This window comes from Lissotriton vulgaris, chromosome 5 (genome assembly GCF_964263255.1).
Source record: "Lissotriton vulgaris chromosome 5, aLisVul1.2, whole genome shotgun sequence".
In the NCBI taxonomy this organism is placed as follows: Eukaryota; Metazoa; Chordata; class Amphibia; order Caudata; family Salamandridae; genus Lissotriton; species Lissotriton vulgaris.
In genome coordinates this window covers 432160399-432184267 of record NC_141693.1, presented here as the reverse complement: position 1 = coordinate 432184267, position 23869 = coordinate 432160399, and the positions used below count along the sequence as shown (strand labels likewise).

General features: G+C 45.6%; 1 protein-coding gene across 1 annotated transcript in view; it reads left to right on the top strand.

Annotated features, from left to right (window-relative positions):
* LOC147711030 (S-adenosylmethionine synthase) overlaps positions 1-17008 on the top strand; it is a 115819-nt gene extending 98811 nt beyond the window's left edge. Inside the window, exons 8-9 of the mRNA XM_086921846.1 lie at positions 13526-13659; positions 14526-17008. Coding sequence (XP_086777972.1) covers positions 13526-13659; positions 14526-14628 — 237 coding nt within the window. The 3' untranslated portion in view covers positions 14629-17008. The remainder of the gene's footprint in view (positions 1-13525; positions 13660-14525) is intronic.
* Positions 17009-23869: the final 6861 nt, after the last annotated feature.

Below are 23869 nucleotides of genomic sequence, written 5' to 3'. Positions count from 1 at the left end.
CCTCCCAGGAAGGTTCTAGAGGGAGGTCGGAGCTGATTGGCTGACTATGTCAGTTTGGTCCTTTTTACATAAGGACAAGGAAAGGCTACTAAGGGGAGACCCTTGGACCCTTTCTCTCTATGTATGTCTATGGACATTACTTTTTTATTTACCGGAGGCTCCCGTCTCGACGACGGGGAATGATTCAGGCATGTGAATCTATGAAAGACACCAATACTGGATAACTGCTGTTACAGGTAAGTAACGCATTTCCTCTTGTTGATCTTTTTATAAGATATAGTATTGTCCAAAGACGCAGATGTTAACGTGATTGATCATTGGGGTGGGCCAGGTTAGTGGAGTGAATCAATTTCCCTTTTAGTGACCTGTCTAGGGTTGAATGTAGCTGGGGGCCGAGGTGACCTGTTCCTTAGTAGATCATCCCTGCAGGATCTGAAAAATCGAAGACTCTGGGAGACCAGCACCCAAGGTGTGGATTCACGATGGCACCTGGAATGTTGGTGGTGCTGATGGTGACATCCAGGCAGCATCCCTTTGCGGTGAAGGGTGCACTAAATATGCCTGTCCCATCATTAAAAGGAGAGGAGGATCTAGAGCCTGCTGACTTTAGAGATTCCTTCAGTTGCTGGTTTTGCAGGGACACCCAAATGAAGCCCTCCTATGTGGTACTGAAAGATTACTAGGAGGATGACTGGAGCAGGCATACCAGTTAGCAGCTTGTCTTGAGAAGTACAGTGGCTTGCCCTGATTTATGGCAGTTACCTTCAAATTGTTGGTGAGGTGTGGGTGACGAGCCCTGGGTGTTTTGTTTGCCGTCATTGATATAGTGTGCTGGCAAAGCAGCAGACACCATAGGATTCCAGAGAGAAACCGCAGTTTTCCGTACACTGCGTGAGGTGCATTTTTTCAAAAAAGCCCCACAAAAGTTTGAGAAATAGGTGATAAATTCCCCTGGGCTACAGTACTTAGATCAGTCACACAGTGACTCACAGCGGGTTGTCCGGAGTTATGCCTAGAAAGGGGTATTTTAAAGGAAGTATTGAAGGTAGAAGAGGACAGGATGCAAGAACAGGCTGCTCTAAAAGCTGAAGTTAAAACCCCTTTTCATATACCTTATTACTCCTTAATCTCCGCTACAGAACCCTAGTCAGGGGAAGTTTGAAGAATTCCTATTAGCTATGCACACAATTCACTGTAGACCGGTCTGGTAAAAACAATAATTTAATTTTAAGTTAGCCAGCTCTTCAAGCCTTCTGAAGCCATTCCACTTGTAAGAAGTCCTATATTTCATGCCATAAAGTTTGACAACTCACGAATAACTGATTTCGAACCACCAGAGTAGTGTGGAAGGAACATTTCAGGTTGATCCCATTGTAAAAGATGAGCCTGATGGTACAGAAAGAATTCCATTTTAACATTGCCATACATTTTTGCACACGAAAAACTCTAATATCACCATAGTCCTTGTGGGCTGAGGTGTTGGATGTCATAGCCTCAATGTTCCAGGCAAACCCCAGATTATCAGCCTATACACGGGTGGTCCTGATGAACGCATAATCATACCTGCTGCACTCCACCAGGGTTGTCTACCTTACATCTTACACTTGGGATAAATGATACAACATTATGTATAAGAAAAGCACCAATGATTTCCTAAACCCCCTATCGGTAGTAGCAGTAGAATCGATGACAAAGAAATGCATTTAAGACTAGCGTGGTCTGGAAGACTGCCCGATAGGACCTCACGTACTTTAAAGTTTGTGCGACTGGCTCACATTTGGCTCACACAACATATTGTATGTCACAGAAACAAAACAGATTTTGTTCTCAGAGTATGTTCTTTATGCAGTCAAATAGATTGCTTTCTCTAACATAGAAGAGGACTTGCTTAAAAAAAAAACTATTTAAAGTTTGTTCCCCTGTCCCAGTTGTTCAATTATTTATCAGTGAGTATTTTTAGGTTTTTCATAGCATGATTGTCCCGACATGTTGCTAATGCTATTAGTATGATTGAACCTACATCACATCCAAATAGGCCTGGACAAACGCAACACTGAATTATAGGGTCTGTGAGGATCTACTTGTTGTTTCAGACCTTGTAGTGCAATCTTAGTGGAACGCCTTCAATCAGAAGAACAAGAAGACCTTCAATAACCCAGTCCCAAAGATTATCATTGGGATTGAGTGCACCGTGCAGGTGGCAATTTGAAGAGCAACTTATGCACTTTTCCTGAACCTGCAAATAATTTCATACGGATGAAATCATTGAAGTCCTTTGTTCTCGTCTGTATTAATGTGGATGGGCAACACGTGTGCAGTGTATTCCATCGTCGAAGACTGAGGTTGAAGAGATGGTTTGGTTCGTTTCTAACACTGTGCTACAGAAGAATCAATGACATTGCAGAGGTTTTGGGCTGGAAGCCTGGAGAACTGCAACATGAGAACTAAAAGTACTGCTGTGTCTTTCTAGAGAACACCATAAGATGTAGTCCGGTGGTTTTGATAAGCTTGCCAATATGTTTGCATATCCTTTTCAGAAATAATGATACATCAAGTGTTGTGAACATGGGGACACCCCCATCTCACGAACATGCGCCTGTGAACAATAGTTATAAAGTTTCCGTTTTTTGGAAATTAATCATGCTGTGTAAAATGCTGTTAATCAGCAGGTAACTCTAAATGACATTTTGTTTTACATTGAATTTTAAATGTGGCTGTCGACCACAGACATGTTTTTAAAGAAACTGTGATTTTGGACCAAATCCAACAATGCCCCACAAAAGATCATGTATTGTGATTTAGAAAACACAAATGAGGCCCATGAATAACAGACTAAGGGCCAGATGTAGGTAAATCTTATTTACCGACTCTAAAATACCGAATTTTACCGATTCGGTATTTTAGATTCGGTAAATAAGATGTAGGTAATTATTCGTTAATTTTTACCAAATCTGAATGATTCGGTAATTACCGAATCGGTATTTACCGATTCGGTAATTGCCATTGATTCCTGTGGGCCTTGAGGCCCATAGGAACCTATGGCAATTACCGAATCGGTAAATACCGATTCGGTAAAATTACCGAATTGACCAGGGGGACAGGGTGTCACTTTGACACCCTGTTGCACCCCTGATTCTGGCTTGTGTGCCATGTGACACACATACATGCCCTTAGGGCATGTCTGTGTGCCACATGGCACAGGTGTACATGCACAGATGTGCATGTACACAGGAATTCGTTATTTACCAGGCAATAGTATTACATGGTAAATAACTAATTCTTAGGGGCCTGTGGCACTGTTTGCAGTGCCACCTACATATAGACTTACCGATTCGGTAAATTTACAGAATCAGTAAATTTACTGATTCTGTAAGATTTAGGCCCCTTACATCTCAATCACAAAATACCGGTCGGTAACGGCCGAAATCGTCCGTTACCGACCGGTATTTGGTGACCCACATCTGGCCCAAAATGTTTATCATTCAGGGACTTGAGCAGGATTTTGCCTTTGGACACTGTGTTAAAGGTGTATGAAAGAGACTCCTACATTTGTGGCTTCTCTTAATTTTCGATGTCCAATATGCTCAAACAATTGCATTCAGGTTGCACCCAATGTTTCATGGACTGTTATTCTGTGTTCGAGGCATGTGGGCTGCTGAATTCATATCTGTGCATAGTCCGCCACCTAGTGTTGGGTCCGGATGATTGCACATTGTTGTCCTGGAAGAGTCTTCGAAGTATCACGAGATAGGTGGCTCCTCCCCTGGACTACAGTGCGCATGGGCATCGCCTCCATCCCCAGATTGTTTTTTTCCGCCATCGGGTTCGGATGTGTTTTCGGTTCCCTCTATCGGAACCGACAGTTGTTCGACTTTTACTCGAGACCAAAAGGTCTTTAGGCTGGGCGTCGGTTACTCCCCGTCATACGGCCCAGGTCGAGGGATCGCCTTCGGGCCTTACCCAAGATCTAATTATGAGTCCTACGTCCCCGCCTCCGGGCCCGGTCACGGACATTTCTAACAAGAAAACGAAAGTGAAGCCAACTGGTCTCGCACCCTCGGATGCGAAACCGAAACCGAAAGTGGCGTTGGTGAAGAAGGTTCTGGAGGCGTCAACTTCCACGAAACCCAAAATGGCCGACTTGAAGAGCCACGCCAAAATGGCCGACCAGAAGAGCCGCGCCAAAATGGCCGACCCGAAGCCCTCTGGGTCGGCGCCGAAGGTGAAGGCATCCGACGCGGCTGCGTCGGCACCGAAAGGGGTCGCGGACCCGAAGACGGCTTCGAAGAAGGGTCACGCCGACGGTGCGACAGGCCATGGGGCGTCGGCACCGAAGAAGAGGCTTACCGGAGACCGGGCTCTCGGAGACGAAGAATCGCTCGAGACGGTTCAGCCCTCGGCATCCCTTACAAAGAAGGTGGGAGAATCCATAAGGCGGCTCCAACAGTCCTCTGTGGTTCCCAGCCAGGACACTGTAGTGCCTAGGCCCACGCCGAAGCCTGCCAAGGACCAAACGCCCATTCGTTTTACCCTTCCTCCCAAGTCGGCGCCGAAGGCCTTCGCGCCTAAGCAGAGCGGACACTCTCAGGAAGTATTGACGCCGAAGGCTGCCTTGGTGGTGTCGAAGCTTCGGCTCCAGCCGCTTGCGGTGGAGGAACGTCGTGAGGTGATCATCGACGCCAACACCGGAAAATTGTCGCTCCTCAAACGAAAGATTACGTCGGAGCCGGCCTTGGAACCCTTTAGGATTCCACTCAAGAACAAAAGCTACTCTGCGGACTCTTCGGCTCTGATGGAACCTCTGTCTCCACAAGCCCTGGAACACTCGCCGGCCCATTCCCCCGTGCCTGATGTGGACGAGGAAGAGGCCGAGTACAACTATCCTGCGTACTCGGATCCGGAAGAGGAGCAGGTGCCCTGGACAGCAGGAGGCGACACAGACGACCCGCAGTCGGGGCAGGACACTCAACTTTTCGCCGCAAAGACGTCCCCGACAGAGGACTCGGCGGCGTTCAATGCATTAATAGAGAGAGCTGCAGCGAACCATGACGTCGAACTGCACTCAGACCCCGTGGATGCGGACTTCTTAGTCGACACCTTCTCGGTAGCCGAAAAACAAGTCAAGACACTACCGATGCTTAAAGGGGTGCTGAAGCATGCACAGGAGGTATTCAAGGAGCCCACCCGGGCGCGGGTGGTCAATCCTCGCATCGACAGGAAATATAAAGCGGCGCCAACGGATCCCACGTATATTAAGGGACATTTGCCATTGGACTCCCTGGTGGTGTCCAACGCTCGAAAGAGGGCGAATTCGCAGACTACTGGTGATGCTCCTCCCCCAGACAAAGAGTCCAAGATCTTTGAGGCGTCAGGCAAACGCATTGCTGCACAGGCAGCGAACATCTGGAGGATCTCTAACACTCAAGCCCTGCTTGCACGTTATGATAGGGCCCGTTATGACACGTTAGAGGCCATACTGCAACACTTGCCTGACCAATACAAGGAGGCGGGGGAGATGCTCATTCAGGAAGGCAAACTCATTACAAATGCATCCATCAAATGTGCCCTAGATGTGGCAGACACTGCCTCCAGGGCTATCAATACAAGCGTGTTACTTAGGCGCCATGCCTGGCTTCGAATTTCTGGGTTCAAACCCGACATACAAACCACAATACTGGGTCAGACAGTGAATCCTGACCATCTGTTCGGCCCTGAGGTGGATGCCTCCCTAGAAAAGATGAAAAAAGATACCGAAACTGCCAAATCTATGGGGGCTTTACAAAGTCAGCAGTTTCGGGGTGGTTCCTTTCGCCGCTCCAATTCAAGAGGCACCTCGAGAGGCCAGGCATCCCAGTCCACGCAATACTACAAGGGTAACACCCAGTCCTCGTATAACAACAACAAGGGCAGAGGTGGCTACAGAGGCAATAATATCAAAGGCAGGGGACGTGGAAACAATGCCTCCAGGTCCACCACTTCCAACAAGCAGTGACGTCTTGTCACTTCCCCCCGATCACACAACACCTGTCGGGGGGAGACTCCAGCAGTTCCTGCCGGCGTGGAGGTCCATCACCACGGACAGGTGGGTGAGGTCTCTTATCCAGTACGGGTACTGTCTAGAACTTACGTCCATTCCACCGGACATACCGCCAAGAAGCCGTGCTATGTCCGGCGAGCACTTGACCTTGTTGCAGCAAGAAGTACTGGTCATGCTGCAAAAAGGGGCGATAGAGCTCGTTCCATTGCAAGAACGGGGAACGGGGGTTTACTCCCTGTATTTTCTGATCCCCAAAAAGGACGGATCGCTCAGGCCGATCCTGGACCTCAGGCCCCTGAACTGGTACATCAACTCGGAGCACTTCCATATGCTCACGTTGCAGCAGGTGCTTCCCCTGCTTCAACAGGGGGACTTCCTAGCAACGCTGGATCTGAAGGATGCCTATTTCCATATTCCCCTGCATCCTTCCCACAGAAAGTATCTCAGATTCACGATCTTAGACCAGCATTACCAGTTCAGAGTCCTGCCGTTCGGGGTCACCACGGCACCGAGAGTCTTCACCAAATGTCTAGCTACTGTGGCGGCGCATCTCCGTCGCCAGCACGTCCATGTCTTTCCATACCTAGACGACTGGCTTATTCAGGCAAAGACGGAACGGCAGTGCGTAGACCACGTGTCACGCACCATTCACCTCCTGCACGATCTGGGATTCTCTCTGAACTACCCAAAGTCCCATCTCCAGCCCGCCCACGTGCGACAGTATCTGGGCGCGACAATCGACACTCTGGCAGCCACTGCGCAGCCGAGTTCAGTGAGAATCGCCAGTATCCAGGCGCTGATCCATCGATTCAGACCCCAACACTCGCTTCCAGCGAAGGTGTTCATGCAGTTGATAGGCATGATGGCCTCCTGCATCTCCATTGTCCCGCACGCGAGACTACATATGCGTCCGCTTCAGGAGTGCCTGGCACGTCAGTGGACTCAGGCTCATGGGCAACTGACAGACCTAGTGTTGGTGAGCGGTCGGGCGTACAACTCTCTGCATTGGTGGAATCCACAAAACCTTTGCAAGGGCCGACCATTCCAAGAGCCTGTCCCACAGATCATCCTGACAACGGACGCCTCTCTCCAGGGATGGGGAGCGCATGTACTCCACTACACTGTGCAGGGACTATGGACACTTCAGCAACGGAAGATGCACATCAATGTCTTGGAACTGATGGCAATCTTCATGGCCTTAAAGGCGTTCAAAGTACATCTGTGCAACAAGGTCGTGTTGATCCGGACGGACAACATGACGGCCATGTACTACATCCAGAAGCAGGGAGGTACACACTCTCCACAGCTGTCTCATCTGGCTCAGAGCATGTGGAAGTGGGCCATTCAGAGGAACATCTTCCTCATGGCGGAGCATCTCCCGGGCAAGGACAATCAAATGGCGGATCTGCTCAGCAGACACAGCCATCAGATGCACGAGTGGGAGATACATCCATCAGTACTCCAACCGTACTTCCAAAAGTGGGGTCATCCAGAGATAGACCTGTTCGCCACAAAGGAGAACGCAAAATACCAAAGCTTCGCCGCCAGGTTCCCACACCCCCAATCACAGGGCAATGCGATGTGGATGAACTGGTCAGGCAGATTTGCGTACGCTTTTCCCCCAGCACCTCTGATACCGCTGGTGGCACGCAAGCTCAGGCAACACTCGATGACGCTCATCTTGGTTGCTCCAACGTGGGCTCGCCAACCATGGTACACCACGTTTCTGGAACTCTCCGTGGTACCGCATCAAAGGCTTCATCTCACTCCCAGCCTTCTGACGCAGAGCCATGGCGACATTCAGCACCCAGATCCGCAACAACTCAACCTGGCGATCTGGCTCCTGAAGTCCTAGAGTTTGGCTACCTCAATCTTCCTCCCGATTGCATGGACATCATTCGGGAGGCAAGGAAGCTCACTACTAGAGCTTGTTATGCGGCTAAATGGAAGAGGTTTGTCATCTACTGTGTAGACCACAGCATTGACCCGCTAGATGCTTCCATTCAGAACATCATATGCTACCTTTTTCACCTGTATCGATGTAATCTAGCGTACTCTTCCATCCGCATTCACCTGTCTGCTATGGCAGCATACCTCCAGAATAGGCAGCACCTGTCTCTCTTTAAGGTCCCTGCTATCAAGGCTTTTCTGGAAGGACTCAAAAGGGTCATTCCACCAAGGACTCCACCAGCTCCAGAATGGAACCTCAATGTGGTTCTTACAAGGCTGATGGGTCCTCCCTTTGAGCCACTGCACTCTTGTGAACTCCAGTTTTTGACTTGGAAGGTTGCGTTCTTAGTAGCAATTACATCGCTACGGAGGGTAAGCGAGCTGCAGGCGCTCACCATCCAAGAACCTTTCTTCCAGGTACATGCTAATAGGGTGGTGCTCCGCACTAACCCTAAATTCTTACCCAAAGTGGTCTCACAGTTCCACATGAACCAAACAATTGAATTGCCGGTCTTTTTCCAAAACCCAGAGACGCTGGCGGAGCGCATGCTCCACACTCTTGATGTGAAAAGGGCCTTGATGTACTATGTGGACAGGACAAAAGATTTCCGCAAAACCAAACAACTTTTTGTTGCTTTTGCCACACAACACAAGGGAAATGCAATCTCCAAAGCAGGAATCGCTAGATGGATAGTAAAGTGCATTCAAATCTGCTACGCTAAAGCTAAGCGCACTCTCACTATCCCACCAAGGGCCCACTCCACTAGGAAGTTGGGGGCCTCTATGGCTTTCTTGGGTAACATTCCCTTAGAAGACATCTGTAGAGCAGCCACATGGTCTACCACTCATACTTTCACTAAGCACTACTGTGTAGACGTGCATTCAAAACAACAGGCAGCTGTTGGTCAGGCTGTTCTAAAAACACTTTTTCAGACTGCTGCAGCTGGCACGGGCGGCCGCCGCTAATGGAGGGACTGCTATGTATTCTATGCACAGATATGAATTCAGCAGCCCACATGCCTCGAACTGCAAATGCTACTTACCAGTATGCATCTGTTCTTGGCATGTAGGGCTGCTGACATTCATATCGCCCACCCTCCTCCCCGGCGCCTGTAGCAGCTGCAGTATGTATTCATTTACACACATATGCTCATAGCATGGTCATCACTCACTTCTTCACTCCATCTCTGCCAATGGCTAAAAACAATCTGGGGATGGAGGCGATGCCCATGCGCACTGTAGTCCAGGGGAGGAGCCACCTATCTCGTGATACTTCGAAGACTCTTCCAGGACAACAATGTGCAATCATCCGGACCCAACACTAGGTGGCGGACTATGCACAGATATGAATGTCAGCAGCCCTACATGCCAAGAACAGATGCATACTGGTAAGTAGCATTTGCATTCTACTTGCATATATTCTTCATATTCAATGGTCCAGACTTGGGTCTGCATTTATATCAAGCATTAAAAATGTAGAAACACTCCAGTGGTCCTTGCTATTGGGTGTGTGCCTGAATTTTAGCCAGTTTCAGAAACTGTGCACTGCTCACCAAGTCTGAATTTGAATAATCGGAAGACGCAAAGTCTGCAGTCTCCTAAAGTAAGTTTTTAGTTTCTTTCTCATTTTGGGCTTGGGTCATAAACGCACAGCAAACACAATTTCACATGCTATTTTGGAAACTTACATTGTCAATAGAAAGATTTGTTTTAAGAAAAATCTGAGCATAGCTGCTAAGTAGTGTACAGAAAGATGGACAGGTTTATTATACATAATCGCTCCTCCTGTTAGACTATGGATGTTAATCATTTCGTTTCTTGTGTACCTAGTGTTTTTTGAGAACTGCTAAAATTAAAATTTGCAGATCTGTGCCACATGAACTCTGACTTTTTATCTCTGCTGTGATAATCATTTAAGATTTGCTGCTACCCATTATTCCTTTATTTTCTTTTTTGATATCTAGGAACATAAAGTACAATGATATTTGTACACTCTTTGTTCTATTAGAAGCGCTCTGTGAACCCATCTATCAGGAGTCTTGTGACACTAGTGGTAAATTCCCAAGTCAATGCTTAAACATATACAAACCTATAAAGCTTTTTGGAGTTATTAATTAAAAATACATTTTTGCTGTGAGTATTTGTATCTTCAATATGTTCAATAGACTACTACCATAGCTCAACAGTGTACTCTGGCACGCAGCCAAAAGTCAAAACCTTTATTTTGCTACAGCCAAAGTCAACATATTGATTACAGGATTTTTCCATAGTGAATGTAAGCCAGTAGTATAGAAGCAGTTTGTGTCTGGCCCATCTGCCAAATCAGAATTGTATTTCTTTAGCCTTATGGCAGAGAGACAACCTTTAAGGGTGGCCTACATTCCTATCCAGGATCACGTTGGTATGAGTAAGATCTTCAATATTAAAACCAGTAGAGTATAAAGAGATTGTCACTGTAGCATATGGTAAATTGTGTAACTCCGTCATGAATTTGATCTCGCAAGGAACAAATTAGTGCTGCCACCCCAAATCTCTGTCCTACGTGTGGGTGCAGCAATCGCCTAAGCTGTGCTGTCCCCTCGAGTTGAAGCAACTGTGCATCTGTCAAAGTAATTGCTGGATCACATTAGAAAAACTGTGCAATTCATTCCCATAATTTTCTTCTCTGAATATTTTTCCAGGTTTATCTGTCAGAACATTGAATACCTACTAGTGTTAGCATGGTACTTTTTAACAAGTACTTTCTGGTGGAGGCAGTAGGATTTCCGAGATTGTACAGTGGACCTCTGCCGCAAATCCTTTGGGCTATTTTGAGCATCCCAAAGACCTTGACACATACAACTAGTGCTGAAGTGTCATCAGAGCATAAAAATGTGATCAGGCATCAAAAAGAAAGAAAAGGACAAAGACTCTAATGTCACAGTATTGATAAACTGCCTTGAGGCAAATTTCCATTGGGTCCCAGGAACAACCACTTAAAATTGAAAAGACAACGATCGACTTTCACAGTAAAATAAAATAGAAATCCTACTTTGCCAAGAAAGACCAAACTGACTTTTGAAGAAGCATGTCTTAGCCCTACATAAAGTACCCTGGAGAGTAGTTCAGTTGTAGAGAAGACCAACCGGCCATACCACAAGCACAAATAGTAAATTAGAAGTGTTGTCTAGTCCTCAAAATGGAATAAATATATACCAGCAAATAATCTTCATCAGCATACAAGATCAGTTGAGCAGAAGGTTACTCTGAAAACGAACGGGACGATAAGGAAACTAGTATTCCATCTGCATGCATTCATGTCTGATTATTGTATTGTTTTATTTTATTAAGCATTTCTAGTGCTGGTCCAGCATCAAGACAGAGGGCCACTCACAGATAACGAAGTGGCTTATAACCAGTACCAAAAAATCAAGGTTGCAGCAGGGGAAACGACTCTGGTGCAATAATCAGGGAGGTAAATGCTGAAGAAGTGTTATTAAATCCTTTTGGAATTCAATAAGATTAGGATTTAGCCTGATTCTGTCTGGAATCGACTTCTACAGTATAAGACAAGAAAAGGCCTGCTTCGATGTAATAGTTTTTTGTTTAAGGAATTTCTAAAATTATGTGATTTCTGCCTTTTGAATTTTCATTGACCACCGGTGAATTGGAGTTTGATCTTCAAATATGGAAAAAGGGTGTACAATATTGCTTTATGTGTTGTGTACGTTGTCTTGAATTCAACTCTGGCTTCAAGTGGGAGCTAGTGAAGAGAACTTTGTATGGGAAATATGTGGTTATGTTTCTTTGCTCCTGAAACCAACCAGGATGCTGCATGCAGGATAGTTCAAAGGGGTGCAGTAGAAGACTTGAAAATCCTACCAGGATAATATTACCTCGGTCTAGACCAGTGTGAGTGGTGGATGGTTGTAGCTTCTCGAGTAGATGAAGTTTGTAGGACGCAGATTTTGCTAACTTGTAGGTGTGGTCATTTCAATCTTAGTTTTTGGTCTATGATTAAGCAGAGCATCTTTGCACATGAGACAAGCAATGATGTTGCGCTGCCATCCATTTTTTGACTGGGGTAGATAGTTGGTAGAGACTAGAAGTAGCAATTAAATCTTCGTGGGTTTCTGTTGCAGAGAAAGTAATGACATAAAGTTAAGTTAGGCTGCTGAGGAAGGACTTCAGATTTATTATGCTGGATATATCAGATACTCAGAGGTAAATCAGTATCATCAACATATTTATGAATGGGGATAGAATTATCTTGAAGTATTCTAGCCAGGGGTTCCATTTATAAAGTGAACAGAGGAGGTTCAAGGATGGATCTTTGTGGAACATCATATTTAAGGAAATGTTAGGCTGATTCGAAGGAGGAGGGTTTTATGAATTGGGATCTTGAGTGGAGGAATAATTTAAGTAGACTCCAAAAATGTTCCCCTATTTTCTGTTTTTGATACAAAGGAGTTAGTGATGATCTAGAGCAGGGGTCTTCAAACTGGCGAACGGGTGTCCCCCTAGGGGAGTCTCAAGTGATCCCAGAGGGGGCCCAAGGCTCTGGTGGCCAAAAAAAGCAGTATGCTGATAACAGTTCTTTGTCTTCAGCAGAAAAAAAATGAGCGGCAGTAAGCCCTACTGTAATGGGCCATCACTAACCTCTTTTGTCATTTATATCCTAGTTGGGAGTATGTGTCGAAAGGGAAGGGACTCCAGATATTCAAACCCCCAACCTCATTTCTAGTAATCACACTGTGGAGATACTTTTACATGTTAGTAAGGCCTAACTTAGCAGAATAGTATACTCGGTAATCATGTATTTGATTGCATTTTTAATACTGTGACAGAACTTAACTGAAAAGGTTAATTAAGTCTAGACATATTTAAACATTGCCAATTTAATAGATTATTGTGAAAAAGTTTGAGGGGGAGCCTTGTTTTATTTTTTTCACTGGGGAGGCACAGCATTAAAATGTTTGAAGACCACTGGTCTATAGTATACCTAAAAGTAGCTGGAGCCATGCATCTCCATGGTTTGTAGGACATCATAAATCACCTGAATGGTTGAAATGTCCAAACTTAGTTAAATAATAACTTTTGTGAATAAAAAAACGGTTTTGCACAAACCATATATGCCGCTCTGCCTAGAGTAATATGCAATTAAAATCATTGTCGAAGGGAGTGCATAACCCAATTTAGTCTTCACCTCTTATGAGTCGTAACACCTCCCCGTACTCAACAGGTTTATAGCAATCATTACACTATACACGTTTGCATATGTACTTTATAAGTATTTATAAATGTATAACTATAGGTACTGTTTTAACTAATTGCTTGATGCACCTTGGGGCCTCGCTGCATTGATGTAGAGCGGCCTCTTACTCTACTTTGCATGCTCCTTTTCCACTTACTGCCTGGTGTTGTTCAATTGAAGCTGTAGCCCACTTGGTACGAATTAGAATGTTGTAGATTGATTAATGTGACCATTATGCTAGATCTTTTACAGCCTACAAACCTTGCCACCCGTGCATTATTCTTAAAGCCTTTTCTTTCTTGTAGGTTGCGTATGCCATTGGAGTTGCTCGCCCTCTGTCAGTTTCATTGTTTACCTATGGTACATCCCAGAAATCTGAGAAGGAGCTCCTGGAAATTGTGCATAAGAACTTTGACCTGCGACCGGGTGTCATTGTCAGGTGAGCCCCAGGATTTTCCCATAGTGCAGATCAAATAAAATCATGGAACTAGAACGCTGATGAACAATGCAGACATTTGGTTCTGCATCCTGCAGAAGTTGAGTCTGATGTGTAAGTGCATCCTTGTCTTGCTCGACGCAGGTCATGCACTGCTCTGAGATGTTTTTCAGCAACAGAAGTTGAGTGCAGCAGGATCAACTGAGTGGCAGATGACTTGTAGTTGAAGTTATGAACTTTTGTTTTCTCTTAGGGGATTTGGAAACCCCATGGAAAATATTCTGGTCCTAAGAGTAATTATAAATGAGCATTGAAAAAGCCAATAGGTTTCCCCTACGCTAGAGCTGTTGACTTTGCCAATGGTTTTTACCCGTGTTGTGTAGCAGCGCAGAGTAGCGTGGAGTGGGATGGCGTAGAGTGGAGTACAGTGCCCCCAGTGACAAAACCGACCTCCACAGCCACAATACTGGCCCCTGGCCCACTTGGGAAAGGCCTGTGCCCACTATGGCAGGTCTGGGCCTACATAAGCCTTGCTGCACCAGTTGTGTTCTCGTGCCCAGGCATCCCTCTTCTAACACTTCTGTTACTTGTCACAGATTGGAAATCAGAAGGTCCATAACTCAGGATTTTTTTATTGCGGCGATTTAAAAAAGAAAAAAAAGCGTCTTCGCTTTCTTACTCACTGAATGATTTAGTGCAGTTTATGCTTCCAAATTAACTTTAGATCCCACTGCAAATATTGAAGCAAGCATCTGTGAACAATTAAAGGTTCACAAATTTGATATGTTCTTATTTCTAGTGTTTATTGTCTTATTTGTGACAAATCCATTATGTTCATTATTTTTCTCTCCTTTCCCTTTCTTCATTAGGGATCTTGATTTAAAAAGGGCAATTTATCAGAGAACTGCCTGCTACGGACATTTTGGAAGGTGTGAGTTTCCATGGGAGGTACCCAAGGAAATTATTTTCTAGTGCAACGCAGTAATTAGCCCACCGACCCTCTATGCCACGGACGAAGAAGGGGGATCTTGCACCACAGCGACTCTTGTGAATTCCACAGACAGTCCGGACCTGCCTCAAGGAATACAGATACCGCCTCAAATACTCGTGATATTGCACCTTATGTGCCTTGCATTTGAGGGTTCTCCAGCCATGCAGATGCTTCAGTATATTGCAGCTGGCTTACATCAGACCCTCTTTCTGTGCTATTCAACAAGCACATACTTTTTTAATTTTGCAATGCTGCTATATTGGTTACAACTACAAAATCAGTCTCGCACTTTGGTGAACTTGGGACTTGCCTCATTTCCAAAGCACCTGTGTTTTAAGGAGGAGCTTGTGAATACACAGGTGTTTTTCAAGATTACATGGTCATGGGTGGCCATGTGGGGGCCGGTTTCCTTGTTTTAAGTATGTCTTAATATATAGTGTTTTGGATGCTGTTGAAGGCTCTTTCGTGTAGGTTACCTACTGTAAAGGAGTACTTTTGAGGTCTGTTGGGCCTACAAGGGGGGGGGGGGGTAATGTTAAATTCGCCTCCCCTAAAAATGATGTTCGTCAAAAATAATACAGGTTTTAAGCCTCTTAAAAGAATACGTTTATGGCATGTCAAAGGTTTTTCACAGACTGGGCCTGGTGACTAACTCATGAGCAGTATTTTGGTATAATATAGGTGCTGCAATCGATCTTGTGATTGGGAGAGTGACTGAAAAATGTAATCATTTGTTGGCCCACCATAATTTCTGCTACGACTACCTCTAAAGGAAGCTATTTCACTATGTTTGTTTGAACTGGAATGGTTCGCCTCTGGGATCAAAGTGCGGGAAACTTGTATCTGTTTTTATGGAAACCTACAGACTGCCAGCGGCAACCGAATGCAAACAGCATGTTTTAATTTTTTAATGTAGCTCTAACGGAATCACCAAATTTTATTTTAATTTTTTTTTTTTTAACTAATGCTGTAAATGACCAAAGCTGATAGACTGTTGCCAAGCTGTTACTGCCGCAGTGGAATCGAAGAACATCATGGTGGCGAAACGGCATTGGTAGGAGGCAAGACATCTGGGGTCCACCAAGGGCCAGAGGAGAAAATCTTGATGTTTAGATCCTCTGACAGTAATCTGAACAGCAGGAGGCCCGGAGAAGATTTTGAAATGTAGGATGGAAAAAAGCACATAGAAAAGCTCTATTTTATTGTCTTTGCATTTTATTTTTTCCCCTCATTGTGCCCCGTGACTGGTCTTAAGCGGTCAACCTGTGAAAGCGGCAGCACAGCAATAACCTTTAGCTTAACTTGATGCAAATCCTTACTGTGGACACTTGTGCCTTGCTGCATCTCGAATTGTATAGCTGCAAGGAAGCAACGTAAGCTTGTTCGTATCTTTGCTCACGTTTATCACAGCTCTTCTCTGTCAACACGTCTTTTGTTTGACATTCCTGTCACAGTTGCACCTCTCATCTGCAAAAATTTCTGCTGCCAGACCTTCTTTTGGTTTCCCTTAGAGACATGTTGTGACGCCTTCCTGATCCATGCTTGTGAGGATGAGCCCCTCCCCTACCACTGACCTTGCTTAAACTTCTCTTCACTACTGCAGATATTAACTTCCCCCTCACAAAAGAAAACGTGTCTACTGTTGTAGACCTAGCACAGAATGCCTTTCTGTTGTCGGTGTTTTCCAGAACCCCTCTATGACAGCTTGCCCACCACCACATCTTCTAAGGCAGATGCAAGTAAAAGTTAGTCTTTCATTTCTATATACAAATGGAAAACTAAACCCATCTGTTCAATACCGATACTATCGAAAAATGTATCTTGTGTATAAAAACCACTTCACCGCCCAGAAAAAACAGAAAACTCTCCAAAGGAGAGATTTAAATAGAGGTGGGTCACCCAGAATAAACAGTGCTTTCTCGTTTTGCCATGGATGAGAATTTCAGACAAAAACGGCAGATCCAGTTTAAAGCAAAGGTGAAGTGAACAGACTAAACCTGTGTGATATGGTGTTTAAACTTCGTTTGATTTTCTTTTATCCTCTACAGTGGAAATCTGCTGCTTTTTTCCTCTTTTGTGAAACCTTCTCTTGGAAAAGTTTGAACTGGGTTACAGCCAATGCTAAAAGCCAGGGCTTTTACTAATATTTTTCAAGTGCATGATCATTGACATTTTTTTAACCCGAGGAGTATCAAGTAACCTATCCAAAAAGAGTGACATGCTAAAACAGAATCCTTCAGGCAAGAACAGAACTTAATGCTATTTTTTTATTCATTTGGTGATACATTGATTCATTCGTAAAATCAAGTTTACTAGTCCATTGCATAGGAACTTTGCTAAATAAAACTTTCACAAAATGTATGCAGTTTTAGAAGCTCATTACTTTCCTCAGTTTGTTGGCCTAAGGGTTCATATGTTGTTGGTAGTTTTTTAACAAAAGAAGCTACATGTTCAATATAAACATTGTTTTCAATACCCTCACTTTAGCTTGGCAAAGAGGCGCTCAGAGAAATCAAGAACTTTCTACTAGACCAACACACATGAACTAAGTCACTAGACCCAATGGGTGTTACTCGACCAGCAGCCCGCCTTTCATGGTGATCCTGCTTGCTTCTAGCACCAGTAATCTTTCAGTCACTGGGCTAACGTGGTTCAATGAAACCTAGTCCTACCAGGCTTTCAGCAGCGACTCTGTCAAGGGACCGATACTTACTCCGGCCTACCAACCTGAGAGGCAATCTAGGCTTGTGACTGGCTAGTCATCAATGTTGCCAGCTTCGCAGTGGTAATTTTGACATGATAGACTCTTGTCCAAGTCTTTCCTTCTTTTGCATCGTTTACAAAGCCATCATGATGAGCAACCCTGCTTATCTTCGACATGCTCATCATCTCAGGTGGTTTTTGGAACACCCACAGCCAGGACACCGTCAGACTGCAGGTAAAGAAGTTTAAAAAAGAAAAAGCAGCAGACCAGGATCTGGAACAACACCCTCATAGCCACGCCAGCGCAGCTCTAGTTTTAGAAACGGCTGAAGATTAAACTCTACAAAGAACACTAGATCACAGTGCATTAAACGTCCACAAACCAGCTACCGCGCCTATCACTCGTGGAATTAATTATTATTATTTATCGTAATGCTACCTGTAGAGGTGGCTGGCGTTGATTATCATAAAAGAAAGAGTAGATTTATAGTAGCACAAGTTTAACCAGTGTACAGCCAAGTTTTCATCGCCCTCCTGAAAACAAGTAAATCACTGCTGGAACGAAGAGGGGATGGGAGGGCCCTGTTACCCACACGTACTTCATTGTACTTCGAGACTGTCAGAAGGCTGGCATTTGTGGAGCCTAATGTTCTTAGAGCACAATCGCATTGAAATTTGTGCTAATCTTTGAGCCTGTACAGCTCTCTGCTGCCTTTTGGCTAGGTGTGCGCTATAGAAATACCACATACATATGTAAATTTTAGATACTAACGGGTAACTGGAAAGTGATCTAGGGGCCCCATGTTATGTGACGTCTTCATTCAGCCTGACATTTTTAGCCAGCCTCTTTGTGCCTTCTGAAATTTGTGGTTTTACTTTTCCCCCAACCAATCTGTTGGCTCTAAACTGACAAGTGAAGTATTCTTGCCCAATAACTATTAATTGACTGTCTCACACGCTACAAAGGGCCACTTAGAGATGTGAGTGACTGCTCTCCAGACTAGTAACTTATCTGAGGCAGATTTTGGAGACTCAATCATACAAGCAGCACATATAAGCTAAATCAGTATTGCTTAGGTAAATACACTGATTAATACAATTATACAAAAATTAAAACTTCAAGCAATTCTTTTCCATGCTTCCAGCCTTGGACTGATTCAGTTCCTTATCAGCGCATAATAAGTCAGAAGCTTGTAACTGACCGCAGCACTGTCAGTGGCTTTAGGGCTGCAGAAATTCTAGAAGTAATAGGGGCACGCATATCTGCAAAGTAATTTGCTCAGCACTTAAGTTGAATACAGAGACCAAGCACATTGACCTTGACTTGATCATGGTCCCCATCGCCGCCTCCATCTCTGCCAGCTACAAGATCGCCAGCACAAACCCGGAGGCGTAGTCACCAACATATTCAAGGAAACCTTCACATTCATCAACACCCCGGACTCAGCCACCAGCTACATGGATCACTTACTCTTCAAGCTACAGGTCAAGGCCAACTTTACCTTGTGTGGAACCCTCGCATACAGACCACCAGGACCCCATGCCAACTTTGTCAGCAACATCACAGACTTCATTGCACCCCTCATTATGGACTCCAGCACTTTCATCCCCCGAGGAGGCCTGACTTTTGACCACGAAGATCATACCGACCTCTAACTCGAACCCCCTCTTGGAAAATCTCAGGAACCGTGATCTCACCCAGCATGGCACCAGACCCACCCATGCGGCCTTACACCTCCTGGAATTTCTTTTTTTCTTCTTCATCAACATTACAGTTAACAAACATTCACCCAATCCCTGGACAGATCACGCTCTCCTTAGAGTCAGCATAACCGGCTAAAGCTACAACTCTGGACCTCTTCATCGTTGCTGGAGCAACATCCCAGAGATTGATGGGGCTTCTGTTCTCTCCACCACCATCCTGAACTGACCAGCAACCTAACGGAAGACATCATAAAGTTCTAATAGCTCAATCACAACGTGTGATGACTCCCAGACCCCCTTCAAGTGCGGCAAAACAGCAAGAAGACAAACACAAGCCAGTTGGTACACAGAAGAACTCAGACTAACAAAATGGCATGGCAAGCAACTTGAGAACGAGCCAACAGATAAACACATGTTCAAATCTGCTCTAACACACTACCACCAGCAAATCTGGAAGACCAAGCCTGCACTCCTCACAATCCGTGTCAACACCTACAATAGCAAGGAAAAATTCACTATTGTCAAAGAGTTTGCAGCGCCTGCTGACACCACCAGCAGTATCACCCTGTCTCAAGACATCTGCAAGAATCTAGGAGACTCTTTCTGCAACAAGATCACAGCCATGTACAGTAACTTTGACCCACAATTGTACCCCCCTTACCTCACTACAAACCTCCCCATTGTTATATTCCGGGTTAGACCCATGCAGCGAAGTAGCTTTGTTCTTATATTGTCCTTACTATAACATTTCTTCCATAAACATTTGCACATTTTTGCGTGCGCGACAATGTTGTATTAGTTATACTGAAACTAAAATTGTTTACATATCTAGGTTCGCACAACATTATCACAATGCCCTGAACATCATGTCCAAGGTCTTGTTTCACACTTTGTACAAATGCCATCTCTATCTTTATCCATGGGGCTACATGGCTGTCTACATATCGATAACATCATTAATCTATATGCACATAGCAAGGCTGCTTTCTATTATAAAAGATGAGTATCCCAATACATTAGTAGAGGAGGCACTTCAGCTGACACTGAGGGTCCTTGCCTGCTGAGACTTCATCACGCAGCAGTCTGAAATCTCGTGAGGGGTATCCAGTTTGTGACCAAGATGGGATCCTTCATTTTCTCCCACCAGGTTAATGGGGTTGAACCGTCCTTTGGGGGGTATTCTTAACTCCACACTTACACTCACTCTAGATACACTTAGAGTAAGGGTTTGCATAGTAGCAGTACGCTTGATTACTGCCTAGTTTTATATGACTGCATATATACACTGATTTCATTGGCTCCCGAGGTGGTGACGTGTGTGTGGTAGGGCTCTGCCAGCACGGTTGCCTGCCTTTTTCACTAGCGGCGATATTGCTCTCCTAAATTGGATTTTAAAAGTGAATTACTACTTTTATTGTGTTTCTCTGTGTTTTTACATTGCTGGAACTAGAGCGACCCTGCTCCTACGTTCTACTCTTGGCCAGGTTCGTCCGTGCGAGCGGACCCGCCATTTTTAGGGTAGCCCTCACTCGCGGTCTAGTGGTTGGGGAGCAGGCTCCATAAAACGACACTAGGGCGAGCGCGCAATGGATTTCATTGGCTCCCGAGGTGGTGACGTGTGTGTGGTAGGGTTCTGCCAGCACGGTTGCCTGCCTTTTTCACTAGCGGCGATATTGCTCTCCTGAATTGGATTTTAAAAGTGAATTACTACTTTTATTGTGTTTATTTTGTTTTTACATTGCTGGAACTAGAGGGACCCTGCTCCTACGTTCTACTCACTTGGCCAGGTTCGTCCGCGCGAGCGGACCCGCCATTTTGAGGGTAGCCCTCACTCGCGGTCTAGTGGTTGCGGAGCAGGCTCCATAAAACGACACTGGGGCGAACGTGACGATGGCGCGCCGAAGGCAAGCCCGTCCGCGCCAACGCCGCACCCAGTGCCAGTTATGCTGCTCCGCACACCCGCGTAAGTACCCCTCTCTTGGGTGCGGCCCCCCCAATACTCTCTCGAGAGACCCTGCTTAACCTGGGTGAGCAAGCGCATGAGGGACACCTCTCTTTTGCGGAAACGGCTCTTCCACTGAGTGACTTTGTGATCGGGGGTCTTCTATCCTGCGGGCTTCTCAACGTTAGATCTCTGCCCAAGCATGCAGAGGAAATCCAATTACTGGTGGAATCAAATCAGTTAGACGCCCTATTTATCACCCAGACCTGGACTCACCTTGATTGTGAGGTTGAGCTGGGTTGGGCCTGCCCGCAGGATTATAAAATCCTTCACCTTCCCAGACCTAAAGGACGAGGTGATGGGGTGGGGCTTCCTGGCATATCGAGACCATTGACATGGACCCGGTCATTGGTGCTGAGTTGCTTGGCTTATCCATTAATAGTCGCACTGGGGCTATGTTCACGGGTATCATCTGTTACAGACCGCCCGGGACTTTCAGTATCCAGCAACAGCAGCCATTGCTTACCACCTTTAATAACATGGCCGCCTCTCACAATAAACTGATAGTCCTTGGAGATTTTAACCTGTGGCTGAATGGTTCCTTAGACACGGGGCTGCTCAACCTTCTCCATTCCTGTGAAAGTATCGGCCTCCATCACCATGTCATGGGAGCCACTCACAGGGCTGGACATCGGCTTGACCTGATTTTTTCAGTCCCTCAGCTAGCACATCTAAGTGAAATTCTGCCCATGACCTGGACCGATCATTTCCTCCTTAAATTCTTTGTCAATAGCAATAAGGCTCGTTCACAGGTACATGATACTACCACCAAATTTATGTGCAGGAACTGGAGAGCCCTTGGGAGGCTGAGAACTACTGGTGCAGTATTTAAGGTTGAAGATAGTTTTTCTTCAAACTGTCAACTCGATGAAAACTATGCTTCTATGTGTCTCAGAATTACAACGAGGGTAAACTCTCTTGTCCCGCTAAAAAAACGCAGGTATAAGGGCAGAGCCTCGGCTCCCTGGTTCAACGATTCTCTAAAGGCTTCAAAACTAGCTTGTAAACAGGCTGAAAGGAAATGGAGGCAAGGATATACAAACGCTAGCAGACTGGTTTGAAAGCTAAACTTGCCGAATATAAAGCCTTGATTCACAAATCCAAAGCCGATTACTTCTGCTCCACGATCTGTGCTGCGGCAAATAGCTCCAAAAGCATCTTTCAGATTCTGAACGGTCTTACTAATCCTGAATGCACTAAAACGTCGACTCCCCCTACGCAGACTCTCTGCAACAACCTTGCTCTGTTTTTCAAAGAAAAAATTGACACCATTATTCACAATGTCAGTACATCTCCCACTCTGACCTGCTCCATTAATCTAGGGGATGGGGGTGCAGGGAACGGAGATGGGAACCCTGGCTGGCAGCCTGCTGATCTTTTTCTGGAGTTTCTTCCCATTACGGAGGAGGACCTCGGCAGACTGGCTGGGGGGATTTCATCAGGATCACCGCTGGACCCTATTCCTCATAAAATTTGGAAAGACTATGGGGATGAACTATTTCCTACCCTCTGTAGGATTTGTAATCAATTATTGGCTAGTGGTACTGTTTCGGTATCCTGGAAACAGGCCCTTGTATCCCCGCTGTTAAAAAAACCCTCCCTTAACCCAGAATGCCTACAAAATTATAGACCAATCTCCATTTTACCGTTCCCTGCAAAAATTGCTGAACGTTGGGTGATCTCGCTCCTTTCTAAACATCTGGAGCAACATCAATTTTTGGATGAAATCCAATTTGGCTTTCGCCCAGCCCATGGGACCGAAACGGCTCTGCTCACTGCCATGGAGGATCTACGAATGCGTGCAGACAGAGGTCAAGCAGCGGCTCTGATTCTGCTTGACCTGTCTGCCGCATTTGATACCGTAAATCATGTGATCCTCCTGGAAAGATTGAGTGAGGCCGGGGTAGGGGGTGTTGGCCTGCGATGGTTTCGCTCCTTCCTACTTAATAGGAAGCAGGTGGTGTCCCTCCCCCTTTTCAATCTGCTTTTTCCCCGGTGTCTCACAGGGTGCCTCAGGGTTCGGCAGTTAGTCCGATTTTATTTAACGTTTATCTGAAACCCCTAATCATGATGATAAAATCTCATCGGATCAACGCTATTAACTACGCAGACGATACCCAAATCATCCTGTCGTGGGAGGGTGAGGAATCGATCCCGCTGGAGACATTTCATGACTGTATGCGAGATACGGCGAGCTGGTTACATAACAACTCACTGCAGTTCAACGCTAGCAAGACTGAGGTGTTGTTCTGTGCCGGTAGTCGGATTCCTCGCCCTTTTCCGGACAATTTTTGGCCTCCAGAAACAGTGATAAAAACTCAACCGGTCACTACTGTTCGTAATCTGGGCGTTATGCTGAACAATAAGTTGAGTATGGAAGCTCAGGTGGCGAAAACGGTGTCCAGCTGCTTTGCCCATTTTAGGTCTCTTCAAAAGATCCTACCGCTACTTCCCTTACAGGCCCGGGCTTTGGTAGTCAGATGCACCATATTGAGCAGACTCGACTACTGTAACACCCTCCTGCTTGAGTCACCGGGTCTGCTGTTAGATAGACTTCAAAGATTGCAGTCTGATGCCGCCAAGCTGGCCCTTGGCTAGCCTAGAAGATCCTCGGCATCGGCGGTGCTGGCTGAGATTCACAGGCTCCCGCTGAAGCAGAGAATATCCTTCAAATCCCTCTGCCTTGTCTTCAAGGCCCTGCATGGACTCGGGCCTAGCTCCCTGCAAGCCAAATTTGTCAGGTATACCCCAACCAGAGCACTTCACTCAGCTACTGCATACTTGGTGAAAGTACCCAGGTTTAAGAGGGTCAG